Raw genomic sequence first — 18542 nt, 5'->3', positions numbered from 1 at the left:
AGGGTTGGTCCTGGTGAGAGGCACCCAAAGAAGCATCCTTGGTGAGCAGCTGGGGAGGATAGAGTACTGAAGCCACCCTCACTCCTCACCTCCTGAGCTCTTTCCATTCCATTGCAATGGATTCTAGGGGCTCATCTTGGTGTGGCAGATGGCGGCTGTTCACCTGCTGCGATGTTGAGAGTGTGGGTTGGTCTCAGCTGGTTACACCTGGTGTCCTTGTTGGCTACCTGAGCTCTGGGAAGGCTGTGTGTGCAGCACCATTTCAAGCTACTGTGCTAGAAAGAGAAAGAAGTATCTATGGCTTGGAATAGCTTCAAGGAGGCCAACTGCCTTCAGCCTGTGGCTTGGACAAAATCTGTGCCCTGAACCAATTTTTCCTCATAAAAGAGATGTTCTTAGAGGTCTTCTTCCAAGCTTGATGATTCTATGGTTCCATGTTCCAGTCCCCTCAGCACCTTTTCTGCACCTACTCCAGAAACCACTCTCCTCCTTGAACTGGGGAGCCCAGAACTGGACACAATACTGCATCTGGGGCCTCACCAGGGCAGAGCAGAGGGGAAGGAGAACCTCCCTTGACCTGCTGGTCACACCATTCCTGATGCACCCCAGGATGCCATCGGCCTTCTTGGCCAGAATGGCACATAGCTGCCTCGTGATCATCCTGCTGTCCACCAGCACTTCCAGGTCCTTCTTCCCAGAGCTGCTCTCCAGCAGATCAGCCTCCAGCCTGGACTGATCTGTTAGTTTCTCTCCTTGCTGCGCTGTTTGGTGCAGTAGATACAGACACTTCTGTGGAAATAAAGGGGATTTGGGCTAAATTTAGACCAGACAAGTAATGATGGATGGTGGAAATAAGATCAATTCTATCTGGTTTCCCTGTGTTGATTTATGGCTGGGCCAGCTGCTAAAAGGAAGTCATTTGGTGGTGATTGCTTGGTGCCTTTTTACAGTAATGCACATGAAGCAAAAGTCAGCCAGCAAATAATTCTCAGACATCCAGTAACTGGAGAGTATTTTTCCTGGTTTTCCCAGGAGTTGGAAGTGGAAAGTGCTGCCATGTAAATTCAGTACCTTTCTGAAAGCAATCAAGCTGTGGAGGGAAAGATTGATGTAGAAGATGGAGACTGAGCCTTAAGGATGTCCTTTTCAGGAGCTGGCTTAAACCACCACCACCAGCACATTTAATCTTGTCAACTAATTTAACTAACAAGGAGCTAATTGTCACATCAGTCTTGTCTTTTGGAGCAGCTGCTAGGAGGACACTGGCCAGCAAAGCTGCCAGAAGGGCTTGATTTCTTGGTGTGTTGTGGGGTTTTTTTCCCTTTAAGCTGCTAAGAAGCAGTCTGAATTCTGAACTGCTGCTCTGGAATCAGTGAACTGTTGAGGCTGGAAGAGACCTTTTCAGATCAAGTCCAACTGCTCACGTTGAGCTCACAATCCTGCCACTAAACTGCATCCCTCAGCACCACATCCACCTCTCTCTTGAGCAACTCCATGGATGGTGGCTCCACCACCTCCCTGGGCAGCCTGTCCAAAGCCTGAGAACCCTTTCTGTGAAGAATTTTTTTCCCTAATATCCAACCTGGACCTCCCTTGATACAACTTGAGGCCACTTCTTGTTCTGTCTCTTGTTGCATGTGATAAGAGACCAGCCCCCACCTGGTTCCAACCTCCTTACAGGGAGTTGTGGAGGGCAGTGAGGTCTCCCCTCAGCCTCTTTTTCTGAAGATTAACTTTTCTTTTTTTGCTTAAGGTCTGACTCTGCAGCTGATCAGCTTAGTGTGGCTTTGGGATGCACAGGGAACATCCTCTGTGAAAGGACTTTAAATACTTTTCCCTGTGCTTGTCCATTTGTGCAGAATGGTCTATTCTGCTGAGCCAGCTCCACTGAGCTGGGAATTGTCATCCAGCTAGTCCTGAGGACAATGCCAGGCCAGCATCACATCTTCTAGGCTTTATCCACTCCTTTAAGCTGTTTAATGCTTTGCTTATCAATGACAATTGCTCAGGAGTGTCCTTCTTTTCATCAGTAGGGAGCAGACCAATGGACCAGGCTAAATATTCCCTGATGGCATCCTGGCCTGCATCAGGAACAGTGTGGCCAGCAGGAGCAGGGAGGTCATTCTGCCCCTGTACACTGCACTGGTTAGGCCACACCTTGAGTCCTGTGTCCAGGTCTGGGCCCCTCAGTTTAGGAAAGATGTTGAGATGCTGGAAGGTGTCCAGAGAAGGGCAACAAAGCTGGGGAGGGGTTTGGAGCATAGCCCTGTGAGGAGAGGCTGAGGGAGCTGGGGTTGCTTAGCCTGGAGAAGAGGAGGCTCAGGGGAGACCTTCTTGCTCTCTACAACTCCCTGATGGGAGGTTGTAGCCAGGTGGGGGTTGGTCTCTTCTCCCAGGCAGCCAGCACCAGAACAAGACAAACAGTCTCAAGCTGCACCAGGGGAGGTTTAGGCTGGATGTTAGGAAGAAATTCTACCCAGAGAGAGTGATTGCCCATTGGAATGTGCTGCCCAGGGAGGTGGTGGAGTCACCATCATTGGAGGTGTTTAGGAAGAGACTGGATGGAGCACTTGGTGCCATGGTTTAGTTGATTAGATGATGTTGGACGATAGGTTGGACTAGATCTCAAAGGTCTTTTCCAGTCTGGTCTATTCTCTTCCTATTCTCTTCCTATTCTCTTCCTATTCTCTTCCTATTCTCTTCCTATTCTCTTCCTATTCTCTTCCTATTCTCTTCCTATTCTCTTCCTATTCTCTTCCTATTCTCTTCCTATTCTCTTCCTATTCTCTTCCTATTCTCTTCCTATTCTCTTCCTATTCTCTTCCTATTCTCTTCCTATTCTCTTCCTATTCTCTTCCTATTCTCTTCCTATTCTCTTCCTATTCTCTTCCTATTCTCTTCCTATTCTCTCTCTTCCTATTCTCTTCCACTACCCCAGGCCATCACAAGCAATGCCTGGTGTCACTCATGACAGACGAGGCAAAGTGGAGCAGCCTAGAAGAGGCACAGTGCAAAACACAGCAGGGAAAGGAAACCAGCTGCAAAAGGAGCAGGAGAGGAAAATGAAAAACATGTGAAAGTTGATCTGGAGACAGAGGTGATTGTGTAGTAACCTGGAAGTCAAGAATAAAAGCCTTGAATTTGTGACATATGATAGGAAGTCAAAGAGGGAACTTGGGATGAATGGGAGTTGGGGGGTGGGCGAAGGGATAGTTCACCGCAGAGGAAGATCAGATAGACACATCTGGCTGGCTGGCTCTGGCCAGCCTGATCTAGTGTGGGGTGTCCCTGCCCATGGCAGGGGGGTTGGAACTAGATGATCCTTGTGGTCCCTTCCAACCCTGACTGATTCTATGATAACCAGGGTGCCTCTCACCTCCCCACAACTGCTCCTGCAGCTTTTCCTCGAGCGGTTGTTGCTCGTTGGCTTTATTACAGTCTTTGCTTTTCAAAGCGCATCACAGCCAACAGAAAAAGCCAGAGAGAAGATTTTTTTTTTCCAAGCCCTGCTGTTGCAGTTCTTAATATAGCACCCTCTGAACTGTGCAGGAAGGGCTTTCTGTGCCCTGCTGGTGGCACATTTCTAGCTGTCTCATCAAAAGCCTGTTCCCGAGATGTGCCAAGCGCTTCCCGGGCCTTTGATGAGCTCCCCGGGTGCTGTCGTGCCTGGTGACACTCTGGGTCCTGTGGGACTGAAGCCTGCTGGAAAAACCAGCCTGTGAAGTGCTGATGTGGGGCTATGGCTGCTAACAGCTTGTGTTGCTTTGGAGGAGCAAGGTGTATGGGTAGGAGCTGTCACCTGGGTGCTTCAGAGCGGGAGTGCAAAGGTTTTAGGCTCAGAACTGCCTGCAGGCTTACACCCCCAGCAGCAACAGCAGGAGATGCTGTTTAGGACCAGATGTGGCCAGGTTCTGAAGTCCATTTGCTGCAGAATGTTGTTCTTTTCTCCAGTCAAGATAGGAAGTAAACCACAGCTGGCTGTCAACCTCTTTTTGAGGGGTTTGGACAGCCCCTGAAAAACCTGTGAGGAAGTAGCTGGGTGCTTTTGAGGATGGACCAGCTCCATCGGCAGGTGTGGGGCAGACACTGGTGGAAATCAGTTCTTGTGCTGTTACTGTGAGTTGCAAGCCCACCACCCTTCCCATCCCCAGGTGAAGGTAAAGCTGGGCTGCAGCAAAGCCTCCTGGTGGGACCATCACCTGCCCAGGTTTATCAGCAGTGACACGTCAGGGCACGCGCCAGTCTGAATCCAAATGTGCTCTTGGGCTTGCACAGATGCTTAGGCCAGCTGTTGCCTGCAGTCTAAACCCCATCACCCACCCCCACCCCCCCCATGTCTCATTTTATGCTCAGGTTTTAGAGGGCACCTCTGAATTCCTGGCTCCTGAGTCAGTTTGAAACCCACTGCTCTTGAGGGTGATAGTGACAGTGTTTCTGGTGGTAAAAGTGCATGGAACAGTGCTGTGGCTGTGTTCCAGGTCAGATGCTGTATGTCATCCACCTTGAGTTCTGGGCCCCACAGTTTAAGAAGGACATTGAGACTCTTGAACATGTCCAGAGAAGGGCAATGAGGCTGGGGAGAGGCCTTGAGCACAGCCCTATGAGAAGAGGCTGAGGGAGCTGGGGCTGTTCAGCCTGGAGAAGAGGAGGCTCAGGGGAGACCTTATTGCTCTCTACACCTACCTGAAGGGAGGTTGTAGCCAGCTGGGGGTTGGTCTCTTCTCCCAGGCAACCAGCACCAGAACAAGAGGACACAGTCTCAAGCTGCACCAGGGGAGGTTTAGGCTGGAGGTGAGGAGAAAGCTCTTCACTGAGAGAGTTGTTAGCTATTGGAATGTGCTGCCCAGGGAGGTGGTGGAGTCACCATCCCTGGAGGTGTTCAAGAAGGGATTGGATGTGGCACTGGGTGCCATGGTCTAGTAGTCATGAGGTCTTGGGTGACAGGTTGGACTTGACCTCTGAGATCTTTTCCAACAGTTGATTCTATGATCCCACAGTGACATCCAGAGCTGACTGCAGCTCTGGAGGCTTTGCCTGAGCTTAGAGATGACTGCAGGTAGCATCAGCCTCTGGTAAGAACCAAGGTGGAAGGTAGCAATGTTGGAAAAGGAGGCAGATGGAGAAATGGCTGAGCTGGTTGCTTAGGACCAAATCATCCATCTCTTTTTGTGCTCTGGGGGTGAGCTCATTGCCTGCTGCCCAGATGTGCCATGAATCAAGAGGTGTCACCCACCCTTGGCATATAGATCTGCTGCCCTGTGCTCTTCCAGCAGGGAGTTATTTATCACAGGGCTATGAATCTTGTGCTGGTAGCTTCTGTGGAGTTATTTATGGGAAGGAAGAGGTCCCACAGCATTTCTAATTTCATGTGTGAATAATTCTTGTGTGTCCCTGACATTTCTTGTTTCCCCTGTGCCTGGGCTTTGTCTGGTGTAGAGGCATTGTCAGGGGTGTTCAGTCAGGGTCCATCACATCTAAACAAGTTTCCATGGCCATAAACTACTCTGCAGTGTCACTATTCTGTGGGAATGGCTTTTAACTGAGGTCAGGCGCAGTGTTGTCAGCACAAGCTGTGGGGGCTGCTGCACAGCCCTGTTTGAAGCCAAGGGAAACTAGAAATGTGGAAAGGAGACTCCTAGAATCATTAAGGTTGGAAAAGACCCTCAAGATCATCAAGTCCTTCAGACACCACCACCATTAAACCATGTCCCCAGTGCCATGTCCACACATTTCTTGAACCCCTCCAGGGGTGGTGACTCCACCACCTCCCTGGGCAGCCTGCTCCAGTGCCTGACTACTAATTTTTCCTAACATCCAACCTGAACCTTCCCTGGTGCAACTTGAGGCTGTTTGCTCTTGTCCTGTTGCTAGCTACTGGAGAGAAGAGACCAAGCCCCACCTGGCTCCTATCTCCTTTCAGGGAATTGTAGAAAGGGAGAAGATTTTCTCCAGATTAAGCAACCCCAGGTCCCTCAGCTGCTCCTCACCAGCCCTGTTCTCCAGACCCTTCACCAGCTTTGTTGCCCTCCTCTGGACCTGCTCCAGCACCTCAATGTCCTTCTTGGAGTGAGGGGCTAAAACTGAGGTGTGTCTTCAGCAATGCTGAGTGCAGGGGGGCAATCCCTTCCCTGGTCCTGCTGGTCAGATTCTTCCTGATCCAGGACAGGATGCTGGTAGCCTTCTTGGTGTCTCCCTTCTCCTCCTGCCAGCACGGTGCTCACGTCACTTCAAGTGAGACAGGTTGTACATGGCAGCAAAGGGACAGGCTCCAGCACAGAGCTGGCTGTGCACTGTCGATGCTATTTCAGTCCCTGCCCTTATCCCTGTCTGGGTCTGGAAAGGAGCAGAGGGACTCAGCACTCCAGACACCCTTCCCTCCTCCTGGGTGAAGCATGGGGCAGCCTATCTGAGTCACATTAATGTCAAGGAAGAAACGAGGCTCTTCTGGGAACAGCTGACAGAAATGGTGCCTCAGGAGGAGTTTAGGGCACATCAGCTGCCACACAGACACAGTCAGTTTGGGCACAGGGACACTAACCAAGGACAGGCAACAGCTGTACCTGCTGCTGGCTGCAACTGCTCAGCCAGCTGGGATGGGGGGGTTGCTGCTTCTCCTTCAGGCTGTGGGCAGCCTCCCTGCTCCCAGAGCTCTCACCTGCATGTCACACCTCTGCAGCTTCCTTGCTTTCATTTAGAGCCTGCCCAGAAGGTTCTGTTAATATCAGCTTCCTTCTTTCCTGGTGGCCAGTCCTCAGATGCTTTCCTGGCTCAGCTGTAAGCATGATGCAGAGGAGCCAGTGTTCACCTGGTAGGTTCCCAGCAGTGCTGGTGGTAGCTGCAGAGCAGCTCTCCTGGTCTCCTGATCTGGATGATGCGCTGAGGATGTCAGCTGGGACAGCTTGGAGGCAGGAGGGGAATTGCTCATGTTTGCATCGGTGTGACATGCTGGAGCAGAACTGAAAATCACAGTGCTGGAAGGGACATTGCCTGGGGAAGTTGCAGGTCTGGAAATTGTATTCCACAAATGACTCTCAAGGAGATGATGAGAGCTCAGCTGGGGGAGGTAGCAGTGCCACCCGTGAAAAAAAGAGGGAGAAGACCTTCTCTGCATAAGGTTTCCATTCTTGCCCTCTGCTGAGCTCCCACAGGGATCAACAACCTCACCCAGGCAAAATCAGCACCAGCAGGTAGTGGTGACCACAGGAGCTGCTCTGTCCTCTCTCCAGCCCTGTGGGAAGCAGGGACAGGTTTTGTCTGGCTCAGCCCTTCACCCCTTAATGCATGAATCATAGGCTCATATAATTGTTTTGGTTGGAAAAGAGCTCTAAGGTCATCAAGTCCAGCCATCAACCTGTGAGTGCTGCACCCCAGTGTGACTTCAGAATGTTTTGGGGAGGCAGAGCTCTGCTTGTTCCTGTGGAAGTACTGGAATTTACTAGAAAACAATGGATTTTAGCAGCACCTGGCAGTCAGAGTGTTGCTTTTTCTGAGCAGCTCTGCTTTTTGAGGTAGCATTCCTCAGGTGCTGAAGGACTTGGGAAAGCTCTGAGAACCTGCTGGAGTCAGTCACGTAGGACTCACGTTGGTGGGGAAGGCTGGGATCTCATTTCCCCCCTTCTTTTGCTAGCAGTACTCTATGCTCTTGCTTTTGGCTCCAGCCTTTCCACCCATCCACCCACCAGCCTTTTATTCACCAAAGGGGGGAGAGGAGAGTTTGCAGCAAAAATAAATGAATTTATTTTCACCCAGCAGCCTCGTCGGCTGCGCGGGGGAGAGCTGTGCAGCTCACGGTGCTGGGGGAGAGCAGGAGAGGAGGGCTTGCGAGCACAGCTAGGGGCTCACACGGTGTGTCCTCCTTGGGCAGGGCTGGTGGGTGCTTTGGTTTGAGAGTAAGCTATCAGGCATGGTGCTCCGGGGAAGTCCTCAAGGCGTGGGGCTGGCAGTGGTGTGTGGAGCCTGAGGGCAGGAGCGGAGTGGGTGGATTAGCTGAATGCTCTCTTTTGGGCCTCAAAAGCTGGGAACCATCCTTAAATTTAGAGCAGAAAGACACTGCCATCGTGGGTGCTTTCAGGTCCTGGGTACCCTCAGCTCAGGAGCTGTGGGTGACCTTGCTGTGAAGCATGAACAGCCCAAAATCACCTTCCTTGTTGTGCACATCACACAGGTGCATGCATCCCAGGTGGTTGTAGAATGGTTTGAGTTGGAAGAGACCTTGAAAGATCATCTAGTCCACCCCTGTGCCACAGGCAGGAACATCTTTGAACAGATCAGGTTGCTCAAAGTGCTGTCCAACCTGCCTATGGATGCTTCCAGAGATGGAGCATCCACAGCTTCTCTGGGAAACCTGTTCCAGCCTCTCACAGCCCTCTCATCATAAAGAAATAGTCTTCCTTTGTTGTGACTTTTGCCTGTGAGTTTCTGAAGTTAAGGCTCTGTGTGGTGTCTTTAGGAGGCTGAAGGATCTGGCCACCTTCGGAAGCTTGAGGTGTCTTTAGGAGGCTGAAGGATCTGGCCACCTTCGGAAGCTTGAGGTGTCTCTAGGAGGCTGAAGGATCTGGCCACCTTTGGAAGCTTGAGGTGTCTCTAGGAGGCTGAAGGATCTGGCCACCTTCGGAAGCTTGAGGTGTCTCTAGGAGGCTGAAGGATCTGGCCACCTTTGGAAGCTTGAGGTGTCTTTAGGAGGCTGAAGGATCTGGCCACCTTCGGAAGCTTGAGGTGTCTTTAGGAGGCTGAAGGATCTGGCCACCTTTGGAAGCTTGAGGTGTCTCTAGGAGGCTGAAGGATCTGGCCACCTTTGGAAGCTTGAGGTGTCTCTAGGAGGCTGAAGGATCTGGCCACCTTTGGAAGCTTGAGGTGTCTCTAGGAGGCTGAAGGATCTGGCCACCTTTGGAAGCTTGAGGTGTCTCTAGGAGGCTGAAGTGGCTACTGATGATCCTGAGAGCAGATGCAGACAGAAGGTGGGAGGCAGGGTGACAGCATTGGGGGTTGCTGGTGTGAGAGCTGAGTACCAGTGGCATTGTTTGAGCAGCTGTGTCCTGTCTGCTGCTAACCCTGAGCGTTGTGTGCACAGCAGATGCTGGCAGACGTGCCAGATACGATGTCTGTTCACATGGAACCCAAAATCCTTGTAATTAAGCTTTGAAGTTGTAAGTGGAAGCTAACAAGGAGTGTGTGTGGGGTTGTTGTCATGTTCCTTGCGACCTTGGACAATCCCTTCTGTGGTGAATGAGTGTGAAGCTCCTGGCCTGGGGTGGGTAGTCAGAAAGGGCTGACCCCAGTGAAGGTGTGAAGGGCCATGTGGGCTCCCTTGTGGTGGTCATGCCCAGATTTGGGTCTTAAATAGGCACCAAATCCCAAAATACTGGAAATTGTCCTCGTTTTCTAAATGTGGGCAGTGCTGCTGAGGGAGCTTTAGCAGCCTCCTGGGCTTGGTGGGCCCAGGGCAAGAGGTGCTTGCTGAGAAGGGGAAATCAGGAACCTGGGGCTGAGAGAAATCACAGAATCATTTTGGTTAGAAAATCCCTTTAGGATCATCCAGTCCAACCATTCTCTAGCTCTACCAAGGCTGATGCTAAACCATGGCCCTCAGCAGCACATCTCTGCCTCTTTGAAACACCTCCAGGGATGGGGATTCGACCACTCCCTGGGGGGAAACCCTTGGTTGGTATCTGTGGTTTGAGGGGAAAAAAAAGCTGGAGAAGCAGCTCCAGGAGGAGATGCTGCATGTAGGGCTGCATGAGAAGGATGTGGTGCCTGTGCCACCAGCTGCAGCTTAGCAGCCACCAGCTGATGCCTGCTTTGTGGCATTTGTTTGAGGTTGCTTCCGGACTGAGTGGGTGCTGGGGAGATGTGAGTGTGTACCTCCATGGGACTACCCCACCTCTGGTCTCCAAGCACGGAGGAGACTCAGGCACCCCAATTTTTAGACTGCACCACAGGAGCTGGGGGTTGTTGAGCAGAGCCCTAACGTGATGAGCTGTTTAAAGTCAGCATAGAGAGCAGCCAGCTGAGCCCTGGGACTCCTGTTCAGAGGGAGGCTGGCTGCTGGGGTTCAGCTCTTGCAGGTCTTCATCTGGGGTCACGTCCGAACAACCGACGCTTGGAGATGCAGGTGAATGCAGTCACTGCCAGCGCAGCAGCAGAGGAGAGACATCTTAACTGCTCCTGAGAAGTGGGTCAGGATAGGCCCCAGTGTTTTAAAAATTAGCAGCTGACCTAGATAGTGCCAGTGGAGTGCCTTGCAGTGGGGACAGCAGTGGGCATCACTGAGCTGTGTGTCACTGATGCTGGGGATGAGCCAGGGTTGAACCTGGGTTGGTTCCCTGCACTTTATACCTGGTGGTAGAGTCTCCATCTCTGGAGACATTCAAAACCCACCTGGATGTGTTCCTGTGTGACTTTCTGTAGGTGAGCCTGCCTTGGCAGGGAAGTCAGACTCGATCTTCAGAGGTTCCTTCCAACTGCCACTGCTCCATGATTCCTCTGCAGCTGGGCTCTGTCATACAGAAGCACAGAAAGCCTTGGCCATCGCTTTCTGATGGCTTTGCCAAGTCACAAGGTGCTGCTGCACTACTCCAGAGTTACAGCAGTTGCTAATCGAATCAGCTTTCATGTTTGGCCAGTGTAAGCAGTGGAATGGGATGGTCTGGGTGCCTCTCTCCAACAAGGTCATAGATTCATAGAAAGGTCAGGCTTGGAAGAGACCAACCCCTCTGCCATGGGCAGGGACGCCTCCCATCAGACCGGGTTGCTCAAAGCCTCATCCAGCCTGGCCTTGAACACCTGCAGGGAGGGGACATCCACAGTCTCCCTGGGAAACCTGTTCCAGTGTCTCACCACCCTTAGAGTTTGTAGTGACTTCTCTGTGTGTCTTCCTTGGGAGAACAACATCCCCTTCACAGTGTTAGAGGAAAAGCAAGTTTGGTCTTTATTCATGGAGGTTATGACAGAGAGGTGCTTCCTGACCCCATAGGTGTATTCACAGGATGCTAGGGGTTGGAAGGGACCTCTGGAGGTCATCTAGGTCAGTACCCCTTGCCAAAGCAGGGTCACCTAGGGCAGGTCACACAGGAACACACCCAGATGGGTCTTGAAAGTCTCCAGAGGAGGAGTCTCCACAACCCCCCTGCAGAGCCTGTTGCAGTGCTCTGTGACCCTCACAGTGAAGAAGCTCCTCCTCATGTTGAGGTGGAACCTCCTGTGCTGTAGTTTATATCCATTACCCTTTGTCTCTCACAGGGTGCAACTGAGCAGAGCCTGTGCCCTCCCTCTTGACCCCCAGCCCTCAGATATTTATAGATACCTATTAAATCCCCTCTCAGTCTTCTCCTCTCCAGACTGAACATCCCCAGGTGTTCCTCAGGGAGTGCTTTGCCTGCCTTGTCCATCTGGGGTGGCTCCATGTGCTGCTTTCTCCCCCGCAGGCTCCTGCTTCTGGGTGGCCGTCCTGGACGGCAACGTGGTGGGGATCGTGGCGGCGCGCGGCAACGAGGAGGACAACACCGTGGAGCTGCGCCGCATGTCCGTCGACTCCAACTACCGCGGCAAAGGCATCGCCAAGGCCCTGGGCCGCAAGGTGCTGGAGTTCGCCGTGCTCAACAACTACTCCTCGGTGGTGCTGGGGACCACGGCCGTCAAGATGGCCGCCCACAAGCTGTACGAGTCCTTGGGCTTCAAGCACGTGGGGGTGGTGGAACATTACGCGCTGCCGGGGATGACGCGCTCCTGGCTGGAGAGGATGTTTTTCCAGGTCCGCTACCACCGCTACCGCCTGCAGCTGCGGGAGGAATGAAAACCACCCAACCAAGCAGCAACAACAAAAGTTGATTTCCTCTCTCTTTTCTTTCTTGTTTTCGTTTTGTTGTTGTTGTTGTTCTGTTTTTTTTCTCCCCCAACTCCTCCTCGTCCCCCTCAAAAAATAACGAAGCCCCTTTTCTCTTTCTCACCACTGCTGATTTGCCAGTGTAGGGTTGAGTTGGGGTTTTGAGTTTGGTTTGGTTTTGGTTCCCTGACGTCCTCTCTTGGCTGGCTGGGCGCAGCGCTCCTCCCTCGCATGCTGCAGGTGGTGGTGCTGGGAGTCCTGCCCGTGACCCGCGGCGACCTCTCCGTCCCAGGTACCTCCATAAAGCACAGAGACCTCACTGCAAAGTCGTAGTGCCACCGCTCTGGTGTACATAGCCCTCTCCTTCTCCAGGGGCGAGATAACGTAGCGATGCATCCACCATAGCGCAGAAATCTTACTTGAAACGCGGTCTGCAGTATTCCACGTGCCGGTGAAGTAGAATTCACACTCGTCTCACCCTTACTTACTGGTCAGTAGTCTTCAAAGAAGAGGTGTGGCGGGGGACAAGCCTCCCCGTCCCCAGCCTGCTTGCTCCCCTGCATGAAGAGGACAGCGCGCTGCACGCCCTCTGACACAGCACTTCCTGGGTTGTTCGTTCTTTTTGGGATGTGCCTCGTTCTGCCAAACCTCCGAGAGACCCTGGGTGCATCCGAGTAACCACAGCTCCATCCTGCCCCTCTCCACCTCCTTCCTGAAGCCAGCACAGACTCCAAACTCTGAGCCCCGTTGTACCATAGTGTGAAGTTGAGATCAATCCCCAACCATCTCCTGCGCTGTTCCGTAGCCACGTGTTAAACCTGCAGCCCTGGGCCAGACTCCGCATGTGCGTTGGGACTTTCTCTTTGCTGCCTTTTTGGGGTTTGGGTTTGGTTTGGGTTTTTTTTTTGTTGGGGTTTTCTTGTTTGTTTGGTTGGGGTTTTTTTTGGGGGGGAGGGAGGGGGGTTGGGTTTGGGTTGGGTTTGTTTCTTTTCCCCCCTGTTTGTTTTGTTTGATATTTTAAGGGCTTTTTGTTGTTGTCGTCGTCGCTGTTCCTTGGTTTTGGTTTTGGCTTTAGCTGAATGGTGTCGTCGAGGCGTAATGGAGGCTGCAGTTCCTATGGCAACACATTCTGCACAAAATTCATGTGCACACCAAACCCAACCGCTTCAGAGAAGCAACCTGTGACAGATACTTAGCATTTCTGGGAGGGGGGGTGGGGGGGGGTGGGATGGGAGGGGGGAGGAGCTCCGAGGGGTTTGGGGTGGGGACGGGGCGGGGTGGGGGTGGGGGGGAGCGTACTCACTATCTTAACCAGCTGCTTGTCTGATCAATGTAGATGGCCTCACTGCAGCCTGCCATCAAAGGTAATTAACTGCTTTAATGATGTCAGATTTGTGAATTGTACAATGCAAAAAGCAATGCAAAGCAGATTCGGCATGTGTCTGTACCCGGTATGTCTGTACAGTGCCTGCCAACTAAAGAATAACCAAGACTACAAGCTTCTTCTAGCCTGAGATATCAACTTTTATAACTTATTTAAACAAAATAGCAACTTTGCATGAATTAAGTCTTGGGGGAGAAAAAAAAAAAGAGAGGAGAGAGAGAGAGAGAAGACTGGTAGGTTTGCAATTTGTGAAGCGTGGTATCGGAGGTATAGAGAGAACCGTTTCTGGCTGCACTTAATTGGGGGTGGGTGGAGGGGTTCAGCTCTGTTAATACATGGAAAGGGAAAACTCCTTTAATTTAGTTCCTGGGGAGGGTAGGGGGGGGAAAGTTACTATTTTATGAAGTATTATATGGGGGTGGGGGGGATGACAAGCACCACCTCTCTCATGCTGAGCTTGATGAAAGGGTAGAGCACGTGTTAACCAAACACAATGGGAGCGTCAATGGGAGAGCCCCAGCAGGGAGGTGGGCTGGGTGTGGGGAGAGGAGCTGTGGGCTGGACTGGAGGCAGATGGCATGGACCCACACATGGGATGTCACCTGTGCCTCACTGGGACTGAGCTGTCCCCTTTCCAGCCTAAAGCTTTCCCAGCACTGAGCCGCGGCGATGCTGAATGTGAGCAGCAAGGGAGGGGGTCGCCTCATCCCTGCCAGGGCTGTGGAGCAGGCAGCGATGCCAGGGATGCAGGAGCCGTTTGGCACAACCCCAGCAGGTCTCTCAGTGCTGGGCTAAGCCTTGGTCCAACCTTTTAGGAGCAGGGGTGGGGACAGAACGCCCGCGTGTGTCCCAGCAATAAGGGGTGGGGGAGGGTGGGGGGAAGATGAGGATGGCGAAGGGCACTGTAGCAAGAGACCTTGAGTTTAATTAACAAAATTTGTGTATTGGGGCACTCTATTTTTAAGAAGTCTTTCTATGCTGTACATTTGTCCTGAAGCTGAAACCATGTACTGTTGGGAGGGGGTGGGGGGGAGGGGGTGGGGGCTTTGTATAGTGTACAGAAATTGGCAGAATATTTTCTTGCTGCGTTCAGTGATTTATTAACCGAAGCAAAATAGACATAAAGTATAAAGTGTTAGCAAAAGCTAAAAGAGAAAAAAAAAAAAAACCACAAAAAAAACCAAACCACAAAACAGTTTGTGCCTTTTTTTAGTTTATTTTCTTTTTCTGTTGCTATATAATCACTGCACTAAAACCTTTCCAGAGGGGTAAAAACAAACCAACCACACACCGAACCAAACAAAACCGCCACAGAAATAGAGGGGGGAAAAACCACCAAGAAACAAAACCACCACAGAAACTAGGAATAGGTAAAGCCTAAATTGAGCATTTTAATTGGGTTTTTTTTATTATTAATGATTAGGGGTATTTTAATTGAAAGAATGTTGCTGGGTTTTATTTGCAACCTGTGCCTTTGTAATCAAAACTCCACCTCCTGTCAGAAAAGCTAAACCTGGAATCAAGCCCACCAGATCCCACAGCTGCAGAAGTACCATCAGGTTACCAGGATTTTGGGTTGTTTGTTTTTTTTAAGCTATGTAAACCTCAACTGATGATGTTGCAAGTGTCTGCTTGTGCTGCCTGTTTTGTTCCTGGGGTTTGGAGGGGTGCAGCTCTTGGGGTGCTGTCTGCGTTCCTCCCCGGGCAGGCCGGATGCCAGCAATGCACCGATAAGGGTTGAGTCATTGCCACTTGGCTGGTAGCTGCTGAGCAAATTTCTTCCCTGAAGGCTTCTGCCAGTTTGTGACCAGGCTCCTTGGAAAGCACCCAGCTGCTTGCTCCCAGCTCTCCAGCCAGGACAGCTCATTTCTGAAGGAAAGGGCTGCCTGCCAAAGCGGCTGTGTTTTGCCTTCCTCAGAAGGAGGGGGCTTGGCAGGGTGAAACATCACTGACCCCAGCCTGATTTTTTGTTGGGAAGCCCAGGTGGTGGCCAGAGCTTCCCTGGTAGCAGTAGTGGAGGTACAGAACCTTTGTTATTGCTGCTTCCCCCACAAGCTGTTCTGAATAGGACTGGATAAGGTCAGGCTTAAAAGTGATGCTGCTGGTTCATCTGCACTCATGGGAAGTGCACCCTGTGACAGGACAAGGGGCAGTGGATGTAAACTACAGCACAGGAGGTTCCACCTCAACATGAGGAGGAACTTCTTGGCTGTAAGGGTCACAAAGCATTGGAACAGGCTTTCCAGGGGGGTTGTGGAGTCTCCTTCTCTGGAGACTTTTGGGATGTTGTGTTCCTGTGCGACCTGTGCTGGATTCAATGGTCTTGCTCTGGCAGGGGGTTTTGACTCAATGATCTTTGGGGGTCCCTTCCAACCCCTAATGTCCTGTGATCCTGTGAGGTGTCCCTAAATGTGGTGGCTCAGCTCTGGAGCTCAAAGGCCACTGCTCTGCATGGCCTCAGCTCGCAGGGTGGCATGCTGAGGTTGGACAGCCTTTGGCAGACCCATGTGTCTGCTCTGTCTCTTCAGGGCCTGCTTGTGCTGCATGGAAAAGATCCCACAGCTCATCGCTTGTGCCCCCTCCCTAGTGGCTTTGCTCCCTTTGGGAGCTTCTTGCTTCTCCTGCACCTAGCCATGGTCAGTTGGGGCCATCCCCATCACCTTGTCTCCAAGCTTGAGCATCACCTCCTGACCCTTCCTATCCTAGCTCAGGGGCTGGATGGATGCAGAGCAGCCTGAGATGATTGTTGGTTTGATCCCAAGTGGAAGAGCTGGTGATCTAGACCTACTGCCAGAACCCACCCCCTTAAGATCTTCTTTCCAGTTGCTGACTCTTAATTCCAGCAGCAGTGTGAGATGGGAGGAGATGCTCCTCATTTCTTTTGCTTTTTTTTGGTTTTCTCCCTTCCAAGGACACTTCTGGCTGTACTGTGGGACAGCTCCACAGCTTGATGTGATCCAGCAGCACCCAGCAGCAGATGCAAGGGGTAAAGAACCCTAGGGACATCTGTCCCCAGGGCGGGGACCTGGACAGTCATTTCTCCCCACTGTGTTCATCCCCATGGATGCTAAGGGAGCTGGGTTTGTTTAGCCTGAAGAGGAGGCTGAGAGGAGACCTTACTGCTCTCTACAGCTACTTGAAAAGGGGTTGGAGTGAGGCCAGTGTTGGCCTCTTCTCCCAAGTAATTAATGGCAGGACAAGAGGAAATGGCCTGAAATTGTTCTAGGGGAGAGTTAGGTTGGATATAAGGAACAATTTATTTACAGAGAGAGTGATCAGGCACTGGAACAGACTGCCCAGGGTGGTGGTGGAGTCACCACCCCTGGAGGTGTTCAGGAACCAAGTAGATGTGTCACTTGGTCTCTAGTAGTCATGGATGTGGGTGGAAGGTTGGACTTGATGATCTTAGAGGTCCTTCCTAATCTTAATGATTCTATGTTGTCCCATGTGAAGAAAATGGAGGGATGCAACTGTTAGATCAGCTTTAAAATGCAGAAAGGTAGTTTTCTCTCTTCCCCCCCCACCCAGAACATTGACAGAGTACAATGGTGTGCTCCTGCAGGCCTCAGTAACAGAGCCTCTGCACAGAGGTTATGCTTCTGTCCCATCAAAATGCTGCTGCCTGAGTGATCATTTGGAGAGCCTGGCATTAAAAAACATGGAACAACAACTGGAACAGGTTGTTTAGCTAAAACTCAGTTAAACCAACAAGCTGCAAGTCAGCATTTGGAGCTTGGTCACTGTTTTGAGGGTTGATTGAGACTGGACATTAGGAGGGAGTTCTTTACAGTGAGGAAAGTGAGACACTGGAACAAGCTGCCCAGAGTTGTGGATGCCTCACTCCTGGAAGTGTTTAAGACCAGGTCGCCTGAGGCCTTGAGCAACCTGGGCTAGCAGGAGGTGTCCCTGTCCATAGCAGGGGGGTTGGAACTGGATGATCCTGAAAGTCTCTTCCAACCCAAACCATTCTGTGACACAATGGTGAGCTGGGGGAGAGAGCAGGTGGCCAGCATCCACATAGCAGAAGATGGTCTTGTTGAGAGCAAGAGGCTGGTGAGAGGCCTTGAGCACAGCCCTGTGAGGAGAGGCTGAGGGAGCTGGGATTGTTTAGCCTGGAGAAGAGGAGGCTCAGGGGAGACCTTATTGCTCTCTACACCTACCTGAAGGAAGGTTGTAGCCAGGTGGGGGTTGGTCTCTTCTCCCAGGCAACCAGCACCAGAACAAGAGGACACAGTCTCAAGCTGCACCAGGGGAAGTTTAGGCTGAAAGTGAGGAGAAAGTTCTTCACTGAGAGAGTTGTTAGCCATTGGAATGTGCTGCCCAGGGAGGTGGTGGAGTCACCATCCCTGGAGGTGTTCAAGAGGGGACTGGACGTGGCACTTGGTGCCATGGTCTAGTAGTCATGAGTTGCTGGGTGACAGGTTGGACTTGATGATCTCTGAGGTCTTTTCCAACCTTGTTGATTCTGTGATTCTATAGCAAATGCATGGTGCAGCTGTAGGTTCATTTATGAGTAACACAGCTGGGTGCAGAAGCAGCTACAGCTACATAAGTGTGCCGAGCATAGAGCTAACCTTGCTTTCAAGTTTCTTTTCCTCCAGAGTTCAGTCCCTCTGACTTGTAATAGGTACCTCTTGCCCTTTTTTGGTTGGTTGTTTGCTTTGTTTAAAGAAAAACCAACCAAACAAACTACAATTAGGGTTTTAACAAAGCCTCTGGTGCTTTGTCAGCTGTACTTAGGATCGTGCTGGGTTGTTAGCTCGAAGCAGTTTGTGTGCTTGTGTTATTTTATTACAGCAAAAAAAAAAAAAGCAGCAAATAGAAATCTACTTGAGACAAATGAGGTAATGGGAAAGGAATAAAAAACCAAAACCCAACACTATTTTTCTGTTGGTAGTGCTAAGCAGATGTGGTGTATGCATTTGGCAAATGTCCAATGTCAGTTCAGCCACAACAAACAAAGAAAAACTCCCAACAACTCGGGGCTAAATTGCTAACCAGACCTGCTCCTGTTCAAGGCAGTGGCTTTTTAGTTCATGGGCTACAATAAACTCAGATTTCCCCAGACAGCCTCTTGCTCTGCATCTCTTCACCCTTGTGCAAGACCGATGTGAGATGAGTCTTGTGTTTTCTGTTTTCAGCACAGTGTGTACTGTACTCTGTCATGGGAAGTGGCTACAAGTCCTCAAAGAAAACCCATCCTACTCTAAAACAGCAATAATTAACCACTGGAAAGAGATGAGCAGGTGGAGGGAGTGAAGGTGATTCCAGCAGGAGCATGCTGGTGTCAGTTCTGCCGCTGCACCTGGGGAGCAGATTTGAGTGCCATGAAAGGCC

General features: G+C 51.3%; 1 protein-coding gene across 1 annotated transcript in view; it reads left to right on the top strand.

The window, feature by feature from the left end:
- The window catches only part of NAT8L (N-acetyltransferase 8 like), a 28722-nt gene extending 15991 nt beyond the window's left edge, over positions 1-12731 (top strand). The window contains exon 3 of the mRNA XM_009904220.2: positions 11424-12731. Coding sequence (XP_009902522.1) covers positions 11424-11791 — 368 coding nt within the window. The 3' untranslated portion in view covers positions 11792-12731. The remainder of the gene's footprint in view (positions 1-11423) is intronic.
- The last annotated feature ends 5811 nt before the right edge of the window (positions 12732-18542 follow it).

Source organism: Dryobates pubescens, chromosome 23, assembly GCF_014839835.1.
Source record: "Dryobates pubescens isolate bDryPub1 chromosome 23, bDryPub1.pri, whole genome shotgun sequence".
Taxonomy (NCBI): Eukaryota; Metazoa; Chordata; class Aves; order Piciformes; family Picidae; genus Dryobates; species Dryobates pubescens.
This window is presented reverse-complemented; position numbering and strand designations above follow the sequence as displayed.